Raw genomic sequence first — 22,064 nt, forward strand, 5'->3', positions numbered from 1 at the left:
GTATCTTCTTCACCTTCAGTGAATGCTACAGTCACACACAATCTGTGTGATTCTCCAGTCTGCTGGGACAACCTGCCTGGGGGTATTTATAGCCACAAATAGTAACAGTAAATTAACCCATTCATATTTTACAGGCCCTTGGCTTAATAGCTACTTCTCTATTCAATAATATGGGATTGAGCTTCAAGAGAGGACGTGCTAGTGTGTGTGTGTGTGCGTGTGTGTGTAATTTTAATTTAGTTTAATTGTGCAAATACCCCCTAAGGCGTCTGCATGAGGGGATCTGCACAACTGAGCGGGTGCATGTGCAAAAGTGTCTATGACGTTTGAAGACTTGTCCCTGCATGTTTAGGGCTCTGTGTAGGTTGGACTATGAGGTCATCAGTGCCCTGTCTGGTTAGGAGGGTGTTACCCAGGGGTTTCAGAACCCAAAACAGTGGTGACTTAACTGCTTCACTCCAGGCGGGGTCAGGAATAAATCAGTGGGAACACAGCGCTTCTGGCTGATGAAAGATTGATACAAGTAAGCGTGCTTTTATGAAGGTTTTGAAAAGCCGAGGGAACTCCACCCCACTGAATTGTTTTTTGTTTTCACTGCTCCTCATCCGTTTTGAGGTCCAGCTAGAAATGGAAGCGGAAGAGCTGAAATCTCACCAGAATGGCTGCCTCGCCATATTGGCAGGTGGACTGTGGTCAGGAAGTGCCAGCACTGCCGTGAAACTGCCTCTTCTTAGGTTATGTCTACACCGCAAACCCCCCTCTCCCACGGAGCAAGTCTTAGGCTAGGTCTACACTGCCCACCTGAATCGGCGGGTAGAAATCGATCCCCGAATCGACGCGCTTACTCCACCAATGGAGGTAGGAGTAAGCGCTGTCGACGGGGAGCCGCGGAGGTTGATTTTGCTGCCGTCCTCACAGCGGGGTAAGTCGGCTCCGATACGTCGAATTCAGCTATGCTATTCGCGTAGCTAAATTTGCGTATCTTAAATCGACCCCACCATAGTGAAGACCTGCCCTTAGAGTCTGGATGAACTTACTCGGGCTCATGGTACAGGGCTAAAGATAGCAGTGTAGCCATTTCTGCTCGGGCTGGAACCTGGGCTCTGAAAGCCAGTGAAGGGGGAAGGCCCAGAGCCCGGACTTCACCCTGAGTGGGAACACATTCAGTGCTATTTTGAGAATCGCAGCCTGAATCCCACGAGCCTGAACCTCTGAGACGCTGCCATGTTTTGGGTTTTTTTTTCAGTGTAGACATATTTATAGTCAAGAGGATCCACACATTGCACTGAATGTCTCCCCATTGGTCTGCGTTGTTCACAGGGTTACTGAATGCCTCAGGGGAGTGTGGGGCTGAATGAGGTGAGATTTCGTCTCCTCAGCAAGTTTACCGCACCTAGGAACTGAAACATCGACACGGATGTGAAACTCTATAGGGCACCTTTTCCTTACACGTGTGTACAGCACCTGGCACACTGGGGCTCGGTTTCCAGGCTGAGGCCTCTCAGCACTATCCCAATGCAAACTAAAAATAATAACCTAAGGCGGCCGGCTGCGGAGTAAATATCTGTGAGGCTGTATTGCCTTTTCGCACTCCTAAGGCCTCTCCCTGTGAGTGGCGTTCAGTAGCTAGCTGGTATTCGTAGTGACTGCGGACTGTCCAATATTCAGCCAGAAAGCAGGTGAAGTTGACTTGTCTGGCCAGGGTGACCCTCTTGCGTAGCCGGTGAAGGTACTCCGGGCACTAATGGAGTCCCCGGGGTGGATACAGCCTCCTAAGGGAAGTAGTGGAGGGTTCATTGCTTGGGTTGTTTAAAACGAGACTGGGCCGAGCAGTGGGGAATGTACCGTAGTGATCAGTTCTGCAGTGGCTGAGGGATCATGGTCTAGGAGGGACCGAAAATGGCTTTTCTATCTCTCATTCCCATGATGCAGGAACCGTTTCTTTTCTCCCAAGTCTGAAAAGAAAGATTTAACTCTGTCTGCCAGCGATGGGTGGGGAGGACAAAGTGGAAGCAGAGATTCCCAGATGAACTGCGAGACCCCCAAGGGGAGGAGACAAGTTCTCTCACTGTGGCTATAAATCCACCAAAGGCAGGCAGCTGCGGGTGAGCGTGTGGGAGAGCGAGGCCCGAGGAAAGGAAGGGAGCCTTGCAGGATTCTGGTGAGTTCGCCCACGGAATCCGATTCGTGTGGGCAAAGGAATTGTGCAGTTCTGTAGCCAGAGACGGGTCTGAAGCAGAACCTCAGATCCAAACACACCCACATTCTGGGCAAGTTCAAAACCTGATCCAAATTCTGCTGCTGTATATTTGAATTTCCTGTTTCATCTGCGGATTCGTATTGTGCCCCACCTGATCACACTTGGGTGCCTAGCGCTAGGCAGCTATGGTCTGTATTTAGAATGAATGATCTGGTTTTCACCTAAACGAGTGATCTGGTTTTCAATGGGAGCTGATGGGTGTTCAGCACCTCCTAAAAATCAAGCTCTGTGCCCAAGCATGGATGAAGACAAATATTTTCAACACCCAAGACTGAGGATGTGGTGCTGAATGGATCTTTAGACGTTTCACAGGCAGATGACCTCTCTTGTCTTCAGTGTTGGTCCTTTCTGTTAAGGTGCCTGGATTCTGAAAGGGGTTGTGGAATGCAGTTTATGTGAAAGAGACTATGTGGATTACATTTGAAGCTCACTTTTTAAAAAATTCTGGCCTTCCTTTGTGAAGGCATAGTTTGCACCTAGAAATAGCTGCCAGCACAAATCAGGTGTGTAGCGGCCTCCGTGCCCACATTTCTATTGGCAGATCTTTGTGGGTGCAAACAAAGGTGGGAAGCCCAAAGAGCTAATGATGGGATGGAGCCAGGAGCCACATGTTAAAATTCCTCTACCAAATGTTTGGGAAGTTTGCGGTGATTTTGTACATTCTCTAGATATTGAGAATTATTGATCTTCAGATAGCACTCAGAATGTGCAAGGCACTGTACAAACACACATACACACTCTCTCTCTCTCTCTCTCTCTCTCTCTCGCACACACACACACACACACACACGGAGACAATACTCTCTCTCTCACACACACACTCACACATGCACACAGAGATAAAGGAATACAAACCAAAATATGGACCATTTTTTCCTACCATTATATGCATCTGTTATGTTAAATAGATGCACATCAAATCTACCCGATGGTCCATTGTTCCTTGGCCGAGTGGGTCTTGATGATGGCTACGAAGCAGGAATGGGGAACGGGCCGGTTCAGGGGGGCTGTTCTATAATAGGGAGGCAGCATGAGAGATGCAGACAGGTGGGTGCTCCATCCCTGGCAGAGTGGAGGGGAGAGGGGACAACACAAGAAGAGAACTGAGTGGATCAGTAAGGAGGTGGAGCTGTGAAGGGCCCTGAGGATGAGGACAAGGAGCCTGTGGAGGGATTTCGGTCTTTGGGTGTGCGAGAAGGGGCATGTGGACCAGAGAGGAGGAGGTTGCCGGAACCAAGGCTGGAGATGACGAGGGGCTGGAGATGGAGGAGAGTTTTTGTTGTGTAGATAGAAGGGTCGGATCTTAGGAACATGATGGAGAGTGATGTGACAGGACTTGGACACGCCCTGCACATGCAGGTCAGAGGGGTCAAAGACATCTACCAGGTTGTAGCCCTGAGTGACTGTGAGGCTGGAGGTGTTGTCAGCAGTGATAGAGATCGGGCAGAGGAGAGGGCTTGGTAACAAAGGCAATGAGTTCGCCCCCCTCCCCTCCCTATTCCCCAGCGTAAGAGAGGGTAGGCTGGGGTCAGGGGGCTTCCCTTGGAATTCAGTCCCTACTCAACCTTGGTCAGAAATACCCTAACCATGCTGCAAAGTCCATATCTACCGTCCTAACTTCACAACTGGGCAAGTGTAGTGGTCGCTGTCTGAGGGAGGGAAGGGTTTAGCTAATTTCTAGACTATCTGGTTTCGGCTGATTTGCTTGATATGTTCTGTGGGCTGGGGCCAATCTGGATTAATCTCACACAAGTGCCTAATGCTCCAAAATAGCAAAATAAATCATTTGAAATCTGAAAGCTGCAGATGTAAATGGAGTACGAAGTTCATCGTGTCTCCCCCAAGCACTCAGGTACCATGGTGATGGCACTGAAAGAAACGCTCATGATAACACAAAAGGTACTGCAAAGGCATGTAGGGAAAATTGGAAAGTCTTCTGAAGAAAAGGGGTGGCATCACAGATCTGATGTGTAGAGCCAACTCCAGACGTGACAGAAGTGGATGCAGTGCCTCTTGAAATAATAGACTGGTAGATTTTTAAGGCAAGAAGGATCCATTATGGCCATCTAGCCTGACTTCCTGCATATCACAGGCCAAAGAACACACCCAGTGATTCCTGCATGCAGCCCAGTAACGTGCGGTTCAGTTAGAACATCTCTCTGGGAACATCCAATCTCTATTGAAAGACCCTAAGCCCTGGAGAACTTACTACAGCCACTGATGGTTCTCTTGAACTGGTTAATTCCAGCTTAGTTCCAGTTGCATGGTTGCATCTTATTCACAGTTTGCATTATGAAGGCTTCAACTTCCAGCCACTAGAACTTGTTCTGCCTTTGCCTGCCAGATTAAAGAGCCCTCCAGTAGCTGATATCTTATCACTTTGTACTTACACCCCTGGATCCAGGCTTTCCTTAATTTGAGCTCCTCGATATTTACCACCCAACCAATGTTTCTATCAGCTCCAGACCTTGTCATCCATTCCCAAAGGAGTGGCACCCCGTGAGCCAGATTGGAGTGCGGCATCTCACGTGTGTAGTGTCTGTTCACCCATCTCACATGTTTTATTGACAGGACAAACGTTGCTGGGAAACTTTCGGAGGATGCTCCTGCAGGGCAACTTGTCAGCTCCCAATGGCTCAGGCTCTGATCCATCCATGTTCTTCCTGACGGGAATCCCAGACTGGAAGCTCTGCACCCCTGGATCTCCATCCCCTTCTGCTCAATGTTCACCGTGGCACTTCTAGGAAACTGCACCCTCTTGTACGTTATCAAGACAGAGCCCTCCCTGCACAAGCCCATGTTCTATTTCCTCGCCATGCTGGCTGTCATCGACCTGGTTTTATCCACAACCACCGTGCCGAAAATACTGAGCATCTTCTGGTTTAATTCCAGGGAGATCAGCTTTAACGCCTGCCTGGTGCAGATGTTTTTCCTTCACTCGTTCTGCATCCTGGAGTCTGCTCTGCTGCTGGCCATGGCCTTCGACAGGTACGTGGCCATCTGCCACCCCCTGAGGTACGTCACCATCCTGACCAACTCAGTGATAGCAAAGATCGGGCTGGCAGCTTTGGCCCGGGCTGTTCTGCTAATGGTCCCTCTGCCCTTCCTCCTCAGGAGGCTGCCCTACTGCCGGTCTCACGTCATCTCCCATTGCTACTGTGAGCACATGGCCGTGGTGAAGCTGGCCTGTGCCGACACCAGTTTCAATAACGTCTATGGGATCATCGTAACTGTCTTCATCGTGGGGCTGGATCTGATTTTCATCTCCCTATCGTATGTCAAGATCCTAAGGGCTGTCTTAAGCCTGGCATCCAAGGAAGAGCAGCTCAAGGCTTTCAGCACCTGTGGCTCCCACCTTTGTGCCATCTTAGTATTCTACATCCCCGTGGTCCTCTCCTCAACAGTACACAGGTTCGGGCGCCATGTCGCCCCACACGTACACATCCTGCTGGCCAATTTCTACCTCCTCTTTCCTCCCATGATGAACCCCATTGTGTACGGTGTGAAAACCAAACAGATTCGCATCCGAGTGCTTCTCCTGTTCCGAGGGAAAAGCTTCTAGGGTGAGCAGGAGGGGGCTGCTGAGTGATCAGGAAGCAGAGGATGCAGGAGAGGTTTTCTGAGTAACTTAGACAGCATGGTAGTGGGGGCTTTATGTACGCTGGGATGGGAACAGAGCTGGCTTTAGGAAGTGCGGGGTCCGATTCGAACAGTTTTGACGGGGCCCCGGCAAGGATGACTGAAAAAAGAAAAAATACGTAAAAAAACATCTGGGGCTTGTACTCACCGGGCGGCACTCGTAGTCTTCGGCGGTTTGTCCTTCACTCGCTCCGGGTCTTTGGTGGCACTGAAGGACCTGCTGCCGAAGTGCTGCCGAAGACCCAGAGCGAGTGAAGGACCCGCCGCTGAAGTGTCGCCGAAGACCCGGAGCGCTGCCGGGTGAGTAAAAATTAAAAAGGAGCCTCTAGCCAGGGAAGGGATTCTTGGCCACTTGCCCCCACCCCGGCAGCCCTGCCACTGGGAGCGGGGCCCTCTTAGGCGCGGGGCCCGATTCGGGGGAATTGGTGGAATTGGCCTAAAGCCGGCCCTGGATGGGAACTCCACCTCCGACTCACAGGGAGCAATACACCGACCCCGATACGAGCTTAGCACTGCCAGCTGGAAGGTGATCTTGTCCATGACCTTGTCCTCACTTTGCCACGTGTGTGGAGTGTGGAGGAGTGTGAAGGCACCTTGCACCTTCTTTGCTGGAACATCTGGCCTTTATTACTGACACACCCAGCCACAGCCATGGACATGCATGCTGCAGGAACAAATGCTGTGTCTGCCCCAGAAGTTCAGTCACCTCTGAGATGCAGTAATACACCTGGGGCCATTTAGGCACCAGACTAAGTGCTGAGTGCTGGGATTTTCTGTCCCAAATGTGCCACCATGGAAGCTGCTTGGTGCCAACTGGGGAAATCTGGCCTTAGTTGTGGTGTCTGAACATTTGAGAGTCTGTCCCCAGTGGTTTAACCCTACCACACAGCAGCACAATGCACCGGGTCAAGAGAGGGGGGCGAGGAAAGGTGTGTCTGCCTCAAAGAGCACTTTAAAACTCCTCAAATCCTTACCAGAGTGATCTCAGGCACAAAGTGTTCAAAGTTCACTTTCTGATACTGACCATAAATAAATGAAACAGAGTATTGTCTCCGTGTGTGTGTGTTAATAAAATACTCGGGAGAAAGTCTTGCTCTGCTCTTCTATCACCTTTGTTCCCGTTGCCTAATATAAGCTGGACAGCATATATATATATCACATTGATAATATGTACTTTCTGCACCATATCTATATACTAGCTGTATGCATTAAGTACCAATAACATTAGCCACAAATATTGTAATAAAAGAACTAGAGAAGTTAAAAAAAGAACTAGATACGTTCATGGAGGATAGGTCCATCAATGGCTATTAGCCAGGCTGGGCGGGGATGGTGTCCCTAGCTTCTGTTTGCTAGAAGCTGGGAATGGGTGACAGGGAATGGATCACTTGATGATTCCTTGTTCTGTTCATTCCCTCTGGGACACCTGACATTGGTTGCTGTCAGAAGACAGGATACTGGGATAGATGGAGCATTGGTCTGACTCAGAATGTCTGTTCTTATGTTCTTAACAGTGATCCTGCCTGACATTGGTTATTTGGGCTCGTGAGTATATTTCATAACAAAATAATGAACCAAAGTGTGGTCAAACGATACAATTTATCAACAATTCCAGACAGTTTGAATCACCACCCGTAGATATCGCTGCAGAGATCCTATGGCCCATTTTCCCTGGAAAACTTGACCATTTGAGAGTCTGTCCCCAGTGGTTTAACCCTACCACACAGCAGCACAATGCACCAGGTCGAGGGAGGGGAGTGAGGAAGGTGCATCTGCTTCAAAGTGCACTTTGATACTCCCCAAATCCTTACCAGAGTGATCTCTGGTGTTAGTCTATAGGCTTGTTTGTCAGCCTGAGATAGAATTTTGGGGTTGACTTTTTGATACTCATATCTTATACTAGTATGTATGAAGAACAATGAAAAAAGACACTGTGTGTTGCATTTCCCACAACCAGATGGGGCTTTTAGTACAATGGGAAAAGATAAGGGATACAACTAAAGGGTTACTGGGCATGGTGGGAATGTCATACATGAGCGCACACTTGAAGACTGCCTCAACTCTTTATCTCAAGGCAAGGTCACGGAAGCAGTTAGGAGGGGAAAGAGAGGTGGCGGGGGGGCGGGAGGGGCGAGGCATAAGAACACTAAAAGCCAAAGAATCACAACCTCACTCCTTACCCCTCCCATGGGGTAGAAAAGAGTTCAGGTGAAGACCGCAGACTCACAACCCTCCAAAACGGAACATGACCATAAGTTGTAGGGGGTGTGACTAGGGGCATGCACTGCAGATATATTTGGGCCTGCTAAGGAGGAGCAGGGGGGAATGGGGAATAGGGAATGGGGAATGGAAGCAGGGAATGGGGAAGAACAGAACACTGGAAAACAGACTCTGCCGGCATGTAGACTTATGGATATGTTTGCTTGGAACTAACCCCCATAAACACCAAATTACCTGCACTTTGGACTTCTGGTCTTCTGCTTTCTGTCTGTGTGACAAGAACCAGGGGAGGGGGTGAAGGGAAAGCCCTCTAACATTAGGCACAAAGTGTTCAAAGTTCACTGTCTGATACTGGCAACAAATAAATGAAACAGAGTATTGTCTCTCTCTGTGTGTGTGTGTGTTAATAAAATACTCAGGAAAAAGTCTTGCTCTACTTTGCTATCACCTTTGTTCCTGTTGCCTAATATATACTGGATAGCATATAGATATGTATCACATTCATAATATGGATTATAGGCACCATATAGATACTAGTATGCATATAGTAACTGGGGGAGGACACCATCAGTATAAGGTGACGGGACGGCTTTTTGGAGACTGGTATCATACCGAACCTTTTTCCTGCACCATATTAATAAACCTACTTGACATTTGTTATTTGGGCTCTTGAGTATATTTCATAACACAATAATGAACCAAAGTGTGGTCAAACGATGCAATTTATCAACAATTCCAGACAGTTTGAATCACCACCCATAGATATCGCTGCAGAGATCCTATGGCCCATTTTCCCTGGAAAACTTCTGATTTCTGGCACCCTGTGGAGTAGCTTAAAGAGAAATGGTCCCTCGGCCTCCACGACATAGCTCTGCCATGGCTCCCCACCCCCTGCGTGAGGCCCTTTCCCCATAGTGCAGGGGGGCATGGGTGGAGTTTGGAGGACTATGGGGGGCGCTGCCCCCCAAACTGGATATGTTGCTAGTGGGAGGCACAATTTAAAGGTTCAGCCCCCCCCGAACAGCGTGTGTCACAGCCACCACCCTGGGCAGGCCCCTTCCAGCCGCAAGGCACCCGACACTGCCATGTACACCTGGGAAGGGGACAGTGATGAAAAGTCATGTATCAGGAGCTGGTCACCAGCCCCGCTGCTGGTGGGGTGGTGTCCGGAGTAGCCCAGCGTCTCCGGCAGGTGGCAGAGGGCAAAGTGGAGCTGCCAGGGATGGGCGAGGAGAAGGGGCTGGCCCCGAGAGGAGGTGGCTGCCAGGTGGCTGGAGGGTTCATGGCTGTTCCTGCTCCGAGCCGCCGCACCCCATGATTCGTGGCTGTTGGGCCCCCTGGAGTATCGGCCCTGCTGCCCCCCAGGGACTGCGGCTGGGCGGTGCCACTCTGTTCCCATCTGGACAATATTGTGATCCGTACCAACATTGATAATAGCTGGGCCATGCATGAGTGTGTCTCTCTGCCCAGCACTGGTGGCCCCCGAGCCCTTCCTTTGTTCCCGGGCGGGGGGTTGCCTGTGAGGTGCATCAGTTTACTAGGTGGTGCCTGCGGCAGGGCTGCCAGGTGATGACAGGGTTTTTGCCAGGTGTCCGTTTTTTTTAACAGAACGTCCGGTTGAAGAAGAAAACTGTCAGCTGACCAGATGCTAGAACTCCAGTTACCTGTGTAAGCAGGGTCTGAATGAGTGCTCCCCTGACAGCTAGCTGGGAGGGGGAGAGACTTTGGGTGTGTTTATGTAAATACAGTTTGCTCCTGCTCTGCTTAGATATTGAGCAGATAGAGTGGTGTCAAAGTCGTACATTTTGGCTGGTGTTGGGTACAAATCACTTTAGTGCTGAATGCAGCGGTAGTGAAATGCTGTTACCAAAATGTTGTAATTAGTATAGGAATACATGGACGCAGGACGGTGCTTAACCTCTCCCAAAGGAGTGGGGGGGTCACCCTCACATGAAAGAACTTCATTAAGCCAGGGGATCGATTGCCAGAGCCCTATGACAGTACGGGTGAGGAAGAACAGCTATCCTATTCTGGGACTCTCCCTAGAATGCCTGAGAGTGGTTTGATCTGTTCCTCCCCACTGTTGAACAAAAGAGCTAAACAGGTTTTATGGGGAGCCTCTTTTGTTATTTTAGGTGCTCCATCACTAAGAGCTGAAATCACTTGAAATGGGTCTGCTGTAGAAAAGAACCTTTGTGGTTGTGTCAATTGAGGAATAATTTGCAATCAAATCATTAAAGACTAACAAATTCATTCAAAGGGAGCAGAATTCAGGTTCTGTTTTCATTGGCATTTCTTGAACTTGGAGTACTTCACATTCTCATAAGGTCTTTTTTCCATGTTATTAAATAGTGCATTCATAAAGAGCCAAATTCTGCCCAGTTACATTGCTGTAAATCCAGAGTAAATCTGCATTAATCAGTGGGACCATTTTATATTTACACCAGCGTGACTGAGAACAGGATTTGGCCCAAAGTTTCCAAGTGCATTTTAAAATGATGCATTAACAGGGCCCCTGATTAAATCCGTACTGCCCCAACTCACCTGGATCCGTCTGTATCTTCTTCACCCTCAGTGAATGCTATAGTCACACCCAGTCTGCGTGATTCTCCAGTCTGCCAGGACAACCCACGTGGGACTATTTATACCTCTTAAAGAAATCCTCTTTACTCCCCCAGCTGGGAATTCAGAGCCTTTCTTCATCACAGAGGAAAATCTGCTATCAGACGTAGGGAATAGCCACAAATAGTAACAGTAAATTAATCCATTCCTATATTATAGGCCCTTGGCTTGATAGCTACATCTCTATTCAATAGTATGGGATGGATCTTCAAGAGAGGACGTGCAGGGTGTGTGTGTGTGTGTGTGTGTGTGTGTGCATGTGCACGCCTAGTTTAAATGTGCAAATACCCCAAAAGGCATGTCTGCATGAGGGGACCTGAACAACTGAGGGGGTGCATGTGCAGAAGTGTCTATGACATTTGAAGACTTGTCCCTGCATGTTCAGGACTCTGTTTAGGTTCGAATCTGAAGTCATCAGTGCCCTGTCTGGTTAAGAGGGTGTTACCCAGGGATTTCAGAACCCCAAACAGTGGTGACTTAACTGCTTCACTCCAGGCGGTGTCCGGAATAAATCAGTGGGAACACAGCGCTTCCGGCTGATGAAAGATTGATACAAGTAAGCGTGCTTTTATGAAGGTTTTGAAAAGCCAAGGGAACTCCACCCCACTGAATTGTTTTTTGTTTTCACTGCTCCTCATCCGTTTTGAGGTCCAGCTAGAAAAGGAAGCGGAAGAGCTGAAATCTCACCAGAATGGCTGCCGCGACATATTGGCAGGTGGACTGTGATCAGGAAGTGCCAGCACTGCCATGAAACTGCCCCTTCTTAGGTTATGTTTACACCGCAAACCCGCCTCTCCCACGGAGCAAGTCTTAGAGTCTGGGTGAACTTACTCGGGCTCACGGTACAGGGCTAAAGACAGCAGTGTAGCCATTTCTCCTCGGGCTGGAACCTGGGCTCTGAAAGCTGGTGAACGGGGAAGGCATAGAGCCCGGACTTCACCCTGAGCGGGAACATCTTCACTGCTCTTTTGTGTGCCGCAGCCTGAATCCCGCGAGCCGGAGTCAATTGACCTGGGCTCTGAGATACTGCCATGGTTTGGGGTTTTTTCTCAGTGTAGATCTAGTTATACTCAAGAGGATACACTCGTGCCGAATGTCTCCCCATTGGTCTGCGTTGTTCACAGGGTTACTGAATGCCTCAGGGGAGTGTGGAGCTGAATGAAGTGAGATTTCGTCTCCTCAGCAAGTTTACCGCACCCGGGAACTGAAACACCGACACAGATGGGAAACTCTGTAGGGCACCTTTTCCTTACACGTGTGTAGAGCACCTGGCACAATGGGGCTCGGTTTCCAGGCTGAGGTCTCTCAGCACTATCCCAATGCAAACTAAAAATAATAACCTAAGGCGGCCGGCTGCTAAGTAAATATCTGTGAGGCTGTATTGCCTTTTCGCACTCCTAAGGCCTCTCCCAGTGAGTGGCGTTCAGTAGCTAGCTTGTATTCGTAGTGACTGCGGACTGTTAAATATTCAACCAGAAAGCAGGTGAAGTTGACTTGTCTGGCCAGGGTGACCCTCTTGCGTATCCGGTGAAGGTACTCCGGGCACTAATGGACTCCCCGGGGTGGATACAGCCTCCTAAGGGAAGTAGTGGAGGGTTCATTGCTTGGGTTGTTTAAAACGAGACTGGGCCGAGCAGTGGGTAATGTACCGTAGTGATCAGTTCTGCAGTGGCTGAGGGATCTTGGTCTAGAAGGGACCGAAAATGGCTTTTCTATCTCTCATTCCCACGACGCAGGAACAGTTTCTTTTCTCCCAAGTCTGAAGAGAAAGAGTTAACTCTGTCTGCCAGCGATGGGCGGGAGGACAAAGTGGAAGCAGAGATTCCCAGCTGAACTGCGAGACCCCCCTGCGGGGAGGAGCCAAGTTCTCTCACTGTGGCTATAAATCCACCAAATGCAGGCAGCTGTGGGTGAGCCTGTGGACCTCACACAGCCCGTGAGGCAGAGCGAGGCCCGAGGAAAGGAAGGGAGCACTGCAGGATTCTGGTGAGTTCGCCCACGGAGTCCGAATCGTGTGAGCAAAGGAATTGTGCAGTTCTGTAGCCAGAGACGGGTCTGAAGCAGAACCTCAGATCCAAACACACCCACATTCTGGGCAAGTTCAAAACCTGATCCAAATTCTGCTGCTGTATATTTGAATTTCCTGTTTCATCTGCAGATTCATATTGTGCCCCAACTGATCACACTTGGGTGCCTAGCGCTGGGCAGCGATGGTCTATATTTAGAATGAATGATCTGGTTTTCACCTAAACAAGTGATCTGGTTTTCAATGGGAGCTGATGGGTGTTCAGCACCTCCTAAGAATCAAGCTCTGTGCCCAAGCGTGGATGAAGGCAAATACTTTCAACACCCAAGACTGAGGATGTGGTGCTGAGTGGCTCTTTAGACGTTTCACAGGCAGATGACCTCTCTTGACTTCAGCATTGGTCCTAATTCCTTTCTGTTAAGGTGCCTGGATTCTGAAAGGGGTTGTGGAATGCAGTTTATGTGCAAGAGACTATGTGTATTACTTTTGAGTCTTGCTTTTTAAAAAAAACTGGCCTCCCTTGCTGAAGGCATAATTTGCACCTGGAAATAACTGTCCCCACAAATCAGGTGTGTAGCAGCCTTCGTGCCCACATTCCTGCTGGCAGATCCTTGTGGGTGCAAACAAAGGTGGAAATCCCTAAGAGCTAATGATGGGATGGAGCCAGGATCCATGTGTTAAAATTTGTCCACCAAATGATTGGCAAGTTTGGGGGGATTTTGTACATTCTCTAGATACTGAGAATTATTGTCCTTCAGATAGCACTCAGAATGTGCAAGGCACTGTACACAAACACACACACGTGCACACACAGATACTTTTCTTTATTAATATTAAGCTCTCTGTAACATACGGAGGGGGAGATAAAGGAATTCAAACCAAAATATGGACCATTTTTTTCCTGCCATGATATGCATCTGTTATGTTAAATAGATGCACATCAAATCTACCCGATGGTCCATTGTTCCTTGGCCGAGTGGGTCTTGAGGATGGCTACGAAGCAGGAATGGGGAACGGGCCGGTTCAGGGGGGCTGTTTTATACTAGGGATGCAGCATGGGAGACGCAGATAGGTGGGTGCTCCATCCCTGGCAGAGTGGAGGGGAGAGGGGACAACACAAGAAGAGAACTGAGTGGATCAGTAAGGAGGTGGAGCTGTGAAGGGCCCTGAGGATGAGGACAAGGAGCCTGTGGAGGGATTTCGGTCTTTGGGTGTGCGAGAAGGGGCATGTGGACCAGAGTGGAGGAGGTTGCCGGAACCAAGGCTGGAGATGACGAGGGGCTGGAGATGGAGGAGAGTTTTTGTTGTGTAGATAGAAGGGTCGGATCTTAGGAACATGATGGAGAGTGACGTGACAGGACTTGGATACGCCCTGCACACGCAGGTCAGAGGGGTCAAAGACGTCTACCAGGTTGTAGCCCTGAGTGACTGCGAGGCTGGAGGTGTTGTCAGCAGTGATAGAGATCGGGCAGAGGAGAGGGCTTGGTAACAAAGGCAATGAGTTCACCCCCCTCCCCTCCCTATTCCCCAGCATAAGAGAGGGTAGGCTGGGGTCAGGGGGCTTCCCTTGGAATTCAGTCCCTACTCAACCTTGGTCAGAAATACCCTAACCATGCTGCAAAGCCCATATCTACCGTCCTAACTTCACAACTGGGCAAGTGTAGTGGTCGCTGTCTGAGGGAGGAAAGGGTTTTGCTAATTTCTAGACTATCTGGTTTTGGCTGATTTGCTTGATATGTTCTGTGGGCTGGGGCCAATCTGGGTTAATCTCACACAAGTGCCTAATGCTCCAAAATAGCAAAATAAATCATTTGAAATCTGAAAGCTGCAGATGTAAATGGAGTATGAAGTTCATCGTGTCTCCCACAAGCACTCAGGTACCATGGTGACGGCACTGAAAGAAACGCTCATGATAACACAAAAGGTAATGCAAAGGCATGTAGGGAAAATTGGAAAGGGTTGGTGTCACAGATCTGATGTGTAGAGCCAACTCCAGAAGTGACAGAAGTGGACGCAGTGCCTGTTGAAATAATAGAGTGGTCGATTTTTAAGGCAAGGAGGGTCCATTATGGCCATCTAGCCTGACCTCCTGCATATCACACGCCAAAGAACACACCCAGTGATTCCTGCATGCAGCCCAGTAACTTGCGGTTGAGTTAGAACATCTCTCTGGGAACATCCAATCTCTATTGAAAGACCCTAAGCCATGGAGAACTTACTACAGCTACTGATGGTTCTCTTGAACTGGTTAATTCCAGCTTAGTTCCAGTTGCATGGTTGCATCTTATTCACAGTTTGCACTATGAAGGCTTCAACTTCCAGTCACTAGAACTTGTTCTGCCTTTGCCTGCCAGATTAAAGAGCCCTCCGGTAGCTGATATCTTATCACTTTGTACTTACACCCCTGGATCCAGGCTTTCCTTAATTTGAGCTCATCGATATTTACCACCCAACCAATGTTTCTATCAGCTCCAGACCTTGTCATCCATTTCAAAAGGAATTGCACCCCGTGAGCCAGAGTGGAGTGCGGCATCTCACGTGTGTCGTGTCTGTTCACCATCTCATATGTTTTATTGACAGGACAGACGTTGATGTGAAACTTTCGGAGGATGCTCCTGCAGGGCAACCTGTCAGCTCCCAACGGCACAGGCTCTGATCCATCCGTGTTCTTCCTGACGGGAATCCCAGAGCTGGAAGCTCTGCACCCCTGGATCTCCATCCCCTTCTGCTCGATGTTCACCATGGCCCTTCTAGGAAACTGCACGCTCTTGTATGTTATCAAGACAGAGCCCTCCCTGCACAAGCCCATGTTCTATTTCCTCGCCATGCTGGCCGTCATCGACCTGGTTTTATCCACCACCACCGTGCCGAAAATACTGAGCATCTTCTGGTTTAATTCCAGGGAGATCAGCTTTAACACCTGCCTGGTGCAGATGTTTTTCCTTCACTCGTTCTCCACTCTGGAGTCTACTCTGCTGCTGGCCATGGCCTTCGACAGGTACGTGGCCATCTGCCACCCCCTGCGGTACGCCACCATCCTGACCAACTCAGTGATAGCAAAGATCGGGCTGGCGGCTTTGGCCCGGGCTGTTCTCCTAGTGCTCCCTCTGCCCTTCCTCATGAGGAGGCTGCCCTACTGCCGGTCCCACGTCATCTCCCATTGCTACTGTGAGCACATGGCCGTGGTGAAGCTGGCCTGTGCTGACACCAGGTTCAATAACATCTATGGGATCATCGTAACTGTCTTCATCGTGGGGCTGGATCTGATGTTCATCTCCCTATTGTATGTCAAGATCCTAAGGGCTGTCTTAAGCCTGGCATCCAAGGAAGAGCAGCTCAAGGCTTTCGGCACTTGTGTTTCCCACCTTTGTGCCATCTTAGTATTCTACATCCCCGTGGTCCTCTCCTCAACAATACACAGGTTCGGGCGCCATGTCACCCCGTACATACACATCCTGCTGGCCAATTTCTACCTCCTCTTTCCTCCCATGATGAACCCCATTGTGTACGGTGTGAAAAGCAAACAGATTCGTGACCGGGTGCGTCTCCTGTTCCGAGGGAAGAGCTTCTAGGGTGAGCAGGAGGGGGCTGCTGAGTGATCAGGAAGCAGAGGATGCAGGAGAGGTTTTCTGAGTAACTTAGACAGTATGTTAGTGGGGGCTTTGTGTACGCTGGGATGGGAACTGTATCTGCCCCTGACGTTCCGTCCACTCTGAGATTCAGCAACACAGCAAGGGCCATTTAGGCGCCAGAATAAGTGCTGAGTGCTGGGCTCTTCTGTCCCAAACGGGCCACCATTGCTGGGTGCCAACTTTTTTTTTTTTTTTTTTTTTTTGTAAATCTGGCCTTAGTTGTGGTTTCTGAACATTTCAGAGTCTATCCCCAGTGGTTTAACCCTACCACACAGCAGCACAATGCACCAGGTCAAGAGAGGGGGGCGAGGAAAGGTGTCAAAGAGCACTTCGAAACTCCCCAAATCCTTACCAGAGTGATCTGAGGCACAAAGTATTCAAAGTTCACTTTCTGATACTGACTATAAATATGAAACAGAGTAGTGTGTGTGTGTGTGAATAAAATACTTGGGAAAAGTATTGCTATCACCTTGCTCTACTTTGCTATCACCTTTGTTCCTGTTGCCTAATATATGCTGGATATCATATAGATCTATATCACATTCATAATCTGTATTTTCTGCACCATATATATATATATACTAGTAGTACGCATTAAGTACCAATAGCATTAACCACAAATATTGTAGCAAAAGAACTAGATAAGTTTAAAAAAAATAGATATGTTCATGGAGGACAGGTCCATCAGTGGCTATTAGCCAGGATGGACAGGGATGGTGTCCCTAGGCTCTGTTTGCCAGAAGCTGGGAATGGGCGGCAGGGGATGGATCACTTAGAATCATAGAATATTAGGGTTGGAAGAGACCTCAGGAGGTCCGTGACATTATTGACACCAACTGTGACAGTATAGACCATTGTTGCAACCAAGATCCTGTAGTCACACCAAATCTTGTACAAAGGAGGTCAAGTAAGGTGTCGATGAGGAGGTTATGATTTGCTGGTTATGTTTATACTATCTGGCTGCATGTATCATTTTTGTATTTAAAGTTATAAGTATTGGCTCTATACTGTCTGTAGTTCAAACTTGTGCTATGCTTCTGGGTGACACCCCAGGCAATGGGCAATGTGGCGTCAGCACTGCCTAGCCTGCTGGATGGCCCATTAAGGACCATCAGCTATACAATTGTCCCATTGAGAGAAGGCAGATACACCTTGTGACTGAGCAAGGCGTGTAGGGACATGCCTATGGACAGAACGCTAAGGGTTTTTCATGCCATGTGCTGGACAGCTTGTCCTTGGGACAAAGAAAGCAGAGGCCACATGGCAAGAAACTATAAAAGGCTGATGCCTCATCTCCATCTTGTCTTCAATCCTGCTTCTTACTTCTGGAGGAACCTTGCTACAAACTGAAGCACTGAACAAAGGACTGAATGACCCATCCCAGCTGTGGATGTACTCCAGAGACTTGATTTAAACCTGCAGTTTATTCCATCACTGCTACAAGCCTGAACCAAGAACTTTGCCATTACTGTATGTTATTGACTCCATTTAACCAATTCTAGCTCTCATCTATATCTTTTTCCTTTCATGAATAAACCTTTAGCTTTTAGATTCTAAATGATTGGCAACAGCGTGATTTGTGGGTAAGATCTAACTTGTATATTGACCTGGGTGTAGGGCTTGGTCCTTTGGGATTGGGAGAAACTTTTTCTTTTACTGGGGTGTTGGTTTTCATAACCATTCGTCCCCATAACGAGGGCACTGGTGGTGATACTGGGAAACTGGAGTGTCTAAGGGAATTGCTTGTCAGACTTATGGTTAGCCAGTGGGATGAGACCGAAGTCCTCTCTGCTTGGCTGCTTTGGTGTGCCTGAGAGGTGGAGAACCATCAGCCTGGGGCTGTGACAGCCCTGCTCTAAGCAACTTGTCCTGAATTGGTACTCTCAGTTGTGTCCCACCAGAGGCAGCATCATTACAAGGTCATCAAGTCCAATCCCCTGCTCAAAGCAGGACTTGATGAACCTGTTCTGTTCATTCCCTCTGGGGCACCTGGCATTGGCCGCTGTTGGAAGACAGGACACTGGGATAGATGGACCTTTGTTCTGACTCAGCATGGCTGTTCTTATGTTCTTAACAGTGATATAGTGGAAAGTGGCCTGTACCATAATCCTGTTCATTCACTTATGCTTAATATCCCATAATACCTTGCATTAACTTAACTAAGCATTTGGCACAAGTAGATAGGAAACTTGTCAAAATGTGTCACTTGTAAAATCATTTAAAGAATAGCAGCTGAAATTTGTACCGGGGGGAGCGCACCGTCTGTGTAAGGTGAATGCAGTATCGCTGCGTGGGACGGCTCTGTGGAGACTGGTATCAGATTGAACCTTGTTCCTGCGCCATATTAATAAACTGACATTGGTTATTTGGGCTCTAGAGCATATTGCATAACAAAATAAGGAACCAAAGTGTGGTCAAACGATACAATTTATCATCAATTCCAGGTAGTTAGAATCACCACCCATAGATATCGCTGCAGAGATCCTATGGCCCATTTTCCCCGGAAAACTTCTGATTTCTGGCACCCTGTGGAGTAGCATAAAGAGAAATGGTCCCTCGGCCTCCAGCACATAGCTCCGCCATGGCTCCCCTCCCCTGCCTGAGGCCCTTTCCCCATAGTGCAGGGGGCATGGGCGAAGTTTGGAGGACTATGGGAGACGCTGCCCCCCAAACTGGATATGTTGCTAGTGGGGGGGCACAATTTAAAGGTTCAGCTGCCCCCCTGAACAGCTCGAGTCACAGCCCCCACCCCGGGCAGGCCCCTCCTAGCCACAAGACACCCGGCACCGCCATGTACACCTGGGAAAGGGACAGCGATGAGGAGTCCTATGCCAGGAGCCGGCCCCAGACCCCCTGCTGGTGGGGTGGTGTCCGGCGATGGTCCCCGCCCAGGGCCAGAGGAGCCCAGTGTCTCTGGTGGGTGGCAGAGGGCAAAGCGGAGCTGCCGGGGGTGGGCGAGAAGAAGAGGCCAGCCCCAAGAGGAGGTGATTGCCAGGTGGTTGGAGGGTTCATGGCTGTTCCTGCTCCGAGCCGCCCCACCCCATGATCCGTGGCTGTTGGGCCCCCTGGAGTATCAGCCCTGCTGCCCCCCAGGGGCTGGGCTGGGCGGTGACACTCTGTTTCCAGCTGGACAATGCCGTGATTTGGACCAACATAGGTAACAGCCAGGCCTGGCACAAGTGCGTCCGTCTGCCCAGCACTGGTGGCCCCTGCATCGTTCCCAGGTGGGGGGTGCCTGTGAGGTGCACCAGGTTACTGGGGGGTGCCTGCGGCAGGGCTGCCAGGTGATGACAGGGTTTTCTGGTGTCCAGTTTTTGACCAGTATGTCCGGTCAAGAAGGGAAACTGTCCCCTGACCAGACACTAGAATTCCTGTGGAAGCAGGGTCTGACAGCTAGCTGGGAGGAGGAGAGACTTTGGGTGTGTTTATGTAAATACAGTTTGCTCCTGCTCTGCTTAGATATTGAGCAGATAGAGCGGTGTCAAAGTTGTACATTTTGGCTGGTGTTGGGTTCAAATCACTTTAGTGCTGAATGCAGCGGTAGTGAAATGCTGTTACCAAAATGTTGTAATTAGTATAGGAATACAGGGAAGCAGGACTGTGCTGAACCTGTCCCAAAGGAGTGTGGGGGGTCACCGTCAGTTGAAAGGACCTCGTTAAGCCAGAGCCCCGGCTGCCAGAGCCCTGTGAAAGTAAGAGGAGTGGGGACAGATATCCCAGAGAGGAGGTGTGGACTCTCCCGAGGAGTCCCAAGTCTGGTTTGACCTGTTCCTCCCCACTGTTCAAAGAAAGAGCTAAGTAGGCTTCATTGGGATCTTCTTTTGTTATTTTAAATGCTCCATCACTGAGCGCTGAAATCACTTGAGAGGGGGCAGTGTCTCTGCCCAGCCTGCAAAGAGCTGAAAATTAATAAGAGACTGATGTGCAGAGATTGGGGCGGGGGCAGCAGAAGATGACTGACAGTCAGTGGGTGAATGAGTGGCTGGTGAGCAGCCAGCAGGGTGGCTAGCGGAGAGGCGCAGCGAGCGGGCAGCGGTTCGGCTGGTGGAGAGGGGCGATGGACGAGTGCCCGAGCACCGGAGTGAGTAAGGTGCCTCCTTGAACTCTGCAGACGCACCTTTGAACTCTGGGTCTGCCCTGACCAAGGACAGCAACTGTGAGTGGGGCTCAGAGAAGGGATGGGCACGCTAAAGGGACTTTTGGGCTGCTGGACTTAAGAACCTGAGGGGAAAAGGCCACTGCCCAACTTACTTGGGGGTGGATCTGTTCCTCAGGATTTATGTTTATGAACCCTGTTTGTGACGTTTTCCCAAATTAATCCTTTTATTAAAAGTTTCTATCTTACACTCAGACTCTGTGCTTGCAAGAGGGGAAGTTTTGCCTCTCAGAGGTGCCCGGGGGTGGTGTGTAATTTTCCCAGGTTACTGGGTGGTTCTCTGTTGTATTGATGGAAAGGAACCCCCAGATACTGAACCGGGCCCTGGTTGCGGCTGGCTTTGCCTGGCAGAAGGGTTACACCTGCAGTAATGGGCCTCCACCCCCAGGGGGTGGGAAGAGCAGCCGCTGCTGTTGGAGCCCGGAGAGCAGCATTGGTTAGAAGCTGCTGCTCTTCCCGGCACCCAGCCTGATGGACAGAACTGGCTGCTCCTGGACCGGGCTCCAAAGTAGGTACCAGCCCCCAGTGTGCCCCGATTTCCCCACCCCAGCCCCTCGGTCTGGGGACTGACCCTGCCATGTCCTGCTGTGCCCCGATTGGGCAGGCTCCACGTCAGCTCCTCCCAGCCCGGCTCTGCAGGCAAGAGGTGAGTCCCGGGGGATGGGGGAGTGAGCGACAGGGAGGGTACAGGTGGGGCAGGGGGCGGGGCCTCTGGGGGAGGGATGGAATAGGGGTGGGGTCTCAGAGGAAGAGGTGGGGGGGCTTCAGGGGAAGAGGCGTGACAGGGGTGGGGCCTCGGGGGAAGGGGCGTGGCAGAGACATTCGGTTCTCAGGCATTAGAAAGTTGCCAACCCCCGGTGATGAGCTCCAGGCACACAGTGCGCTGCTGAGGCGCAGGGTGTTGGTGGGGTCTGGCTGTGGCACCTGCCTGGTCCCGTCGCCCTCTCGCTGGCCCTGGTCCCTGCTCAGGCGAGGAGCCGCGCACGCCCTGCAGTGCCCCATCCCTGACGGATGCGAGGCGGCCCGGGGAGGCCAGGCTGATGCTCAGAGCCCCTGGCCTGATTTCCCATTTGGTCAGTCTGAGGGGGGGATGGGTTGCCAGCCTGGTGGGCGAGGCGGGAGGGGGCACTATCAACCTGCATATATTTGTAGTGGGGGGGGGCACAATATAAAGGTCTGGCCACCCCCCAAATAGTTTGATCGCGCCACCCCCGGGCAGGCCCCACCCCCGGAAAGAAGCGTCCCTCGCCCTGCCGTGCCCAGCTGTAGCTCCTGTTTCTCCCCACGGGGTGCAGGTGCAGTTCTCCTGGCCTCTGAGCTCACTTGACTGGCCTGGCTCCGGCCAGCCGCCTCACAGGGACGGGGCCCGGCGGCACCATGTGACCGAGCACGGGCCTGGCTCGAGTCAGCAGGAAACCCACACGCAGGAGTGGGGCAGAGCCAGCCCCACCCCGAGCTCCTGGAGGCTGGGTGCTTTGCCGCCATGGCTTCCAAGGGCCCCTGGCTGTG

The 22,064-nt window shown here is 50.4% G+C and overlaps 2 protein-coding genes across 2 annotated transcripts; both read left to right on the forward strand.

Annotated features, from left to right (window-relative positions):
* The first annotated feature begins 4,860 nt into the window (after positions 1-4,860).
* Positions 4,861-6,381, forward strand: LOC101930822 (olfactory receptor 52K1-like). Its single transcript, XM_065597722.1, is given in 2 exon segments — positions 4,861-4,936; positions 4,939-6,381. Coding segments are annotated over 2 exon segments (960 nt in total). The 3' UTR covers positions 5,823-6,381.
* A 6,217-nt stretch (positions 6,382-12,598) lies between these two features.
* On the forward strand, positions 12,599-18,035 carry LOC101939538 (olfactory receptor 52K1-like). Its single transcript, XM_005314488.4, has 2 exons — positions 12,599-12,727; positions 15,348-18,035. Exon 2 carries the CDS (start codon positions 15,377-15,379, stop codon positions 16,337-16,339), a length of 963 nt encoding a protein of 320 aa, XP_005314545.2. The 5' UTR covers positions 12,599-12,727; positions 15,348-15,376; the 3' UTR covers positions 16,340-18,035.
* Positions 18,036-22,064: the final 4,029 nt, after the last annotated feature.

This window comes from Chrysemys picta, chromosome 1 (assembly GCF_011386835.1).
Source record: "Chrysemys picta bellii isolate R12L10 chromosome 1, ASM1138683v2, whole genome shotgun sequence".
NCBI lineage: Eukaryota > Metazoa > Chordata > Testudines > Emydidae > Chrysemys > Chrysemys picta.

Excerpts from the sequence above, each read along its gene's own strand:
- LOC101939538 (XM_005314488.4), top strand. The coding sequence starts at position 15,377 with ATGCTCCTGCAGGGCAACCTGTCAGCTCCCAACGGCACAGGCTCTGAT.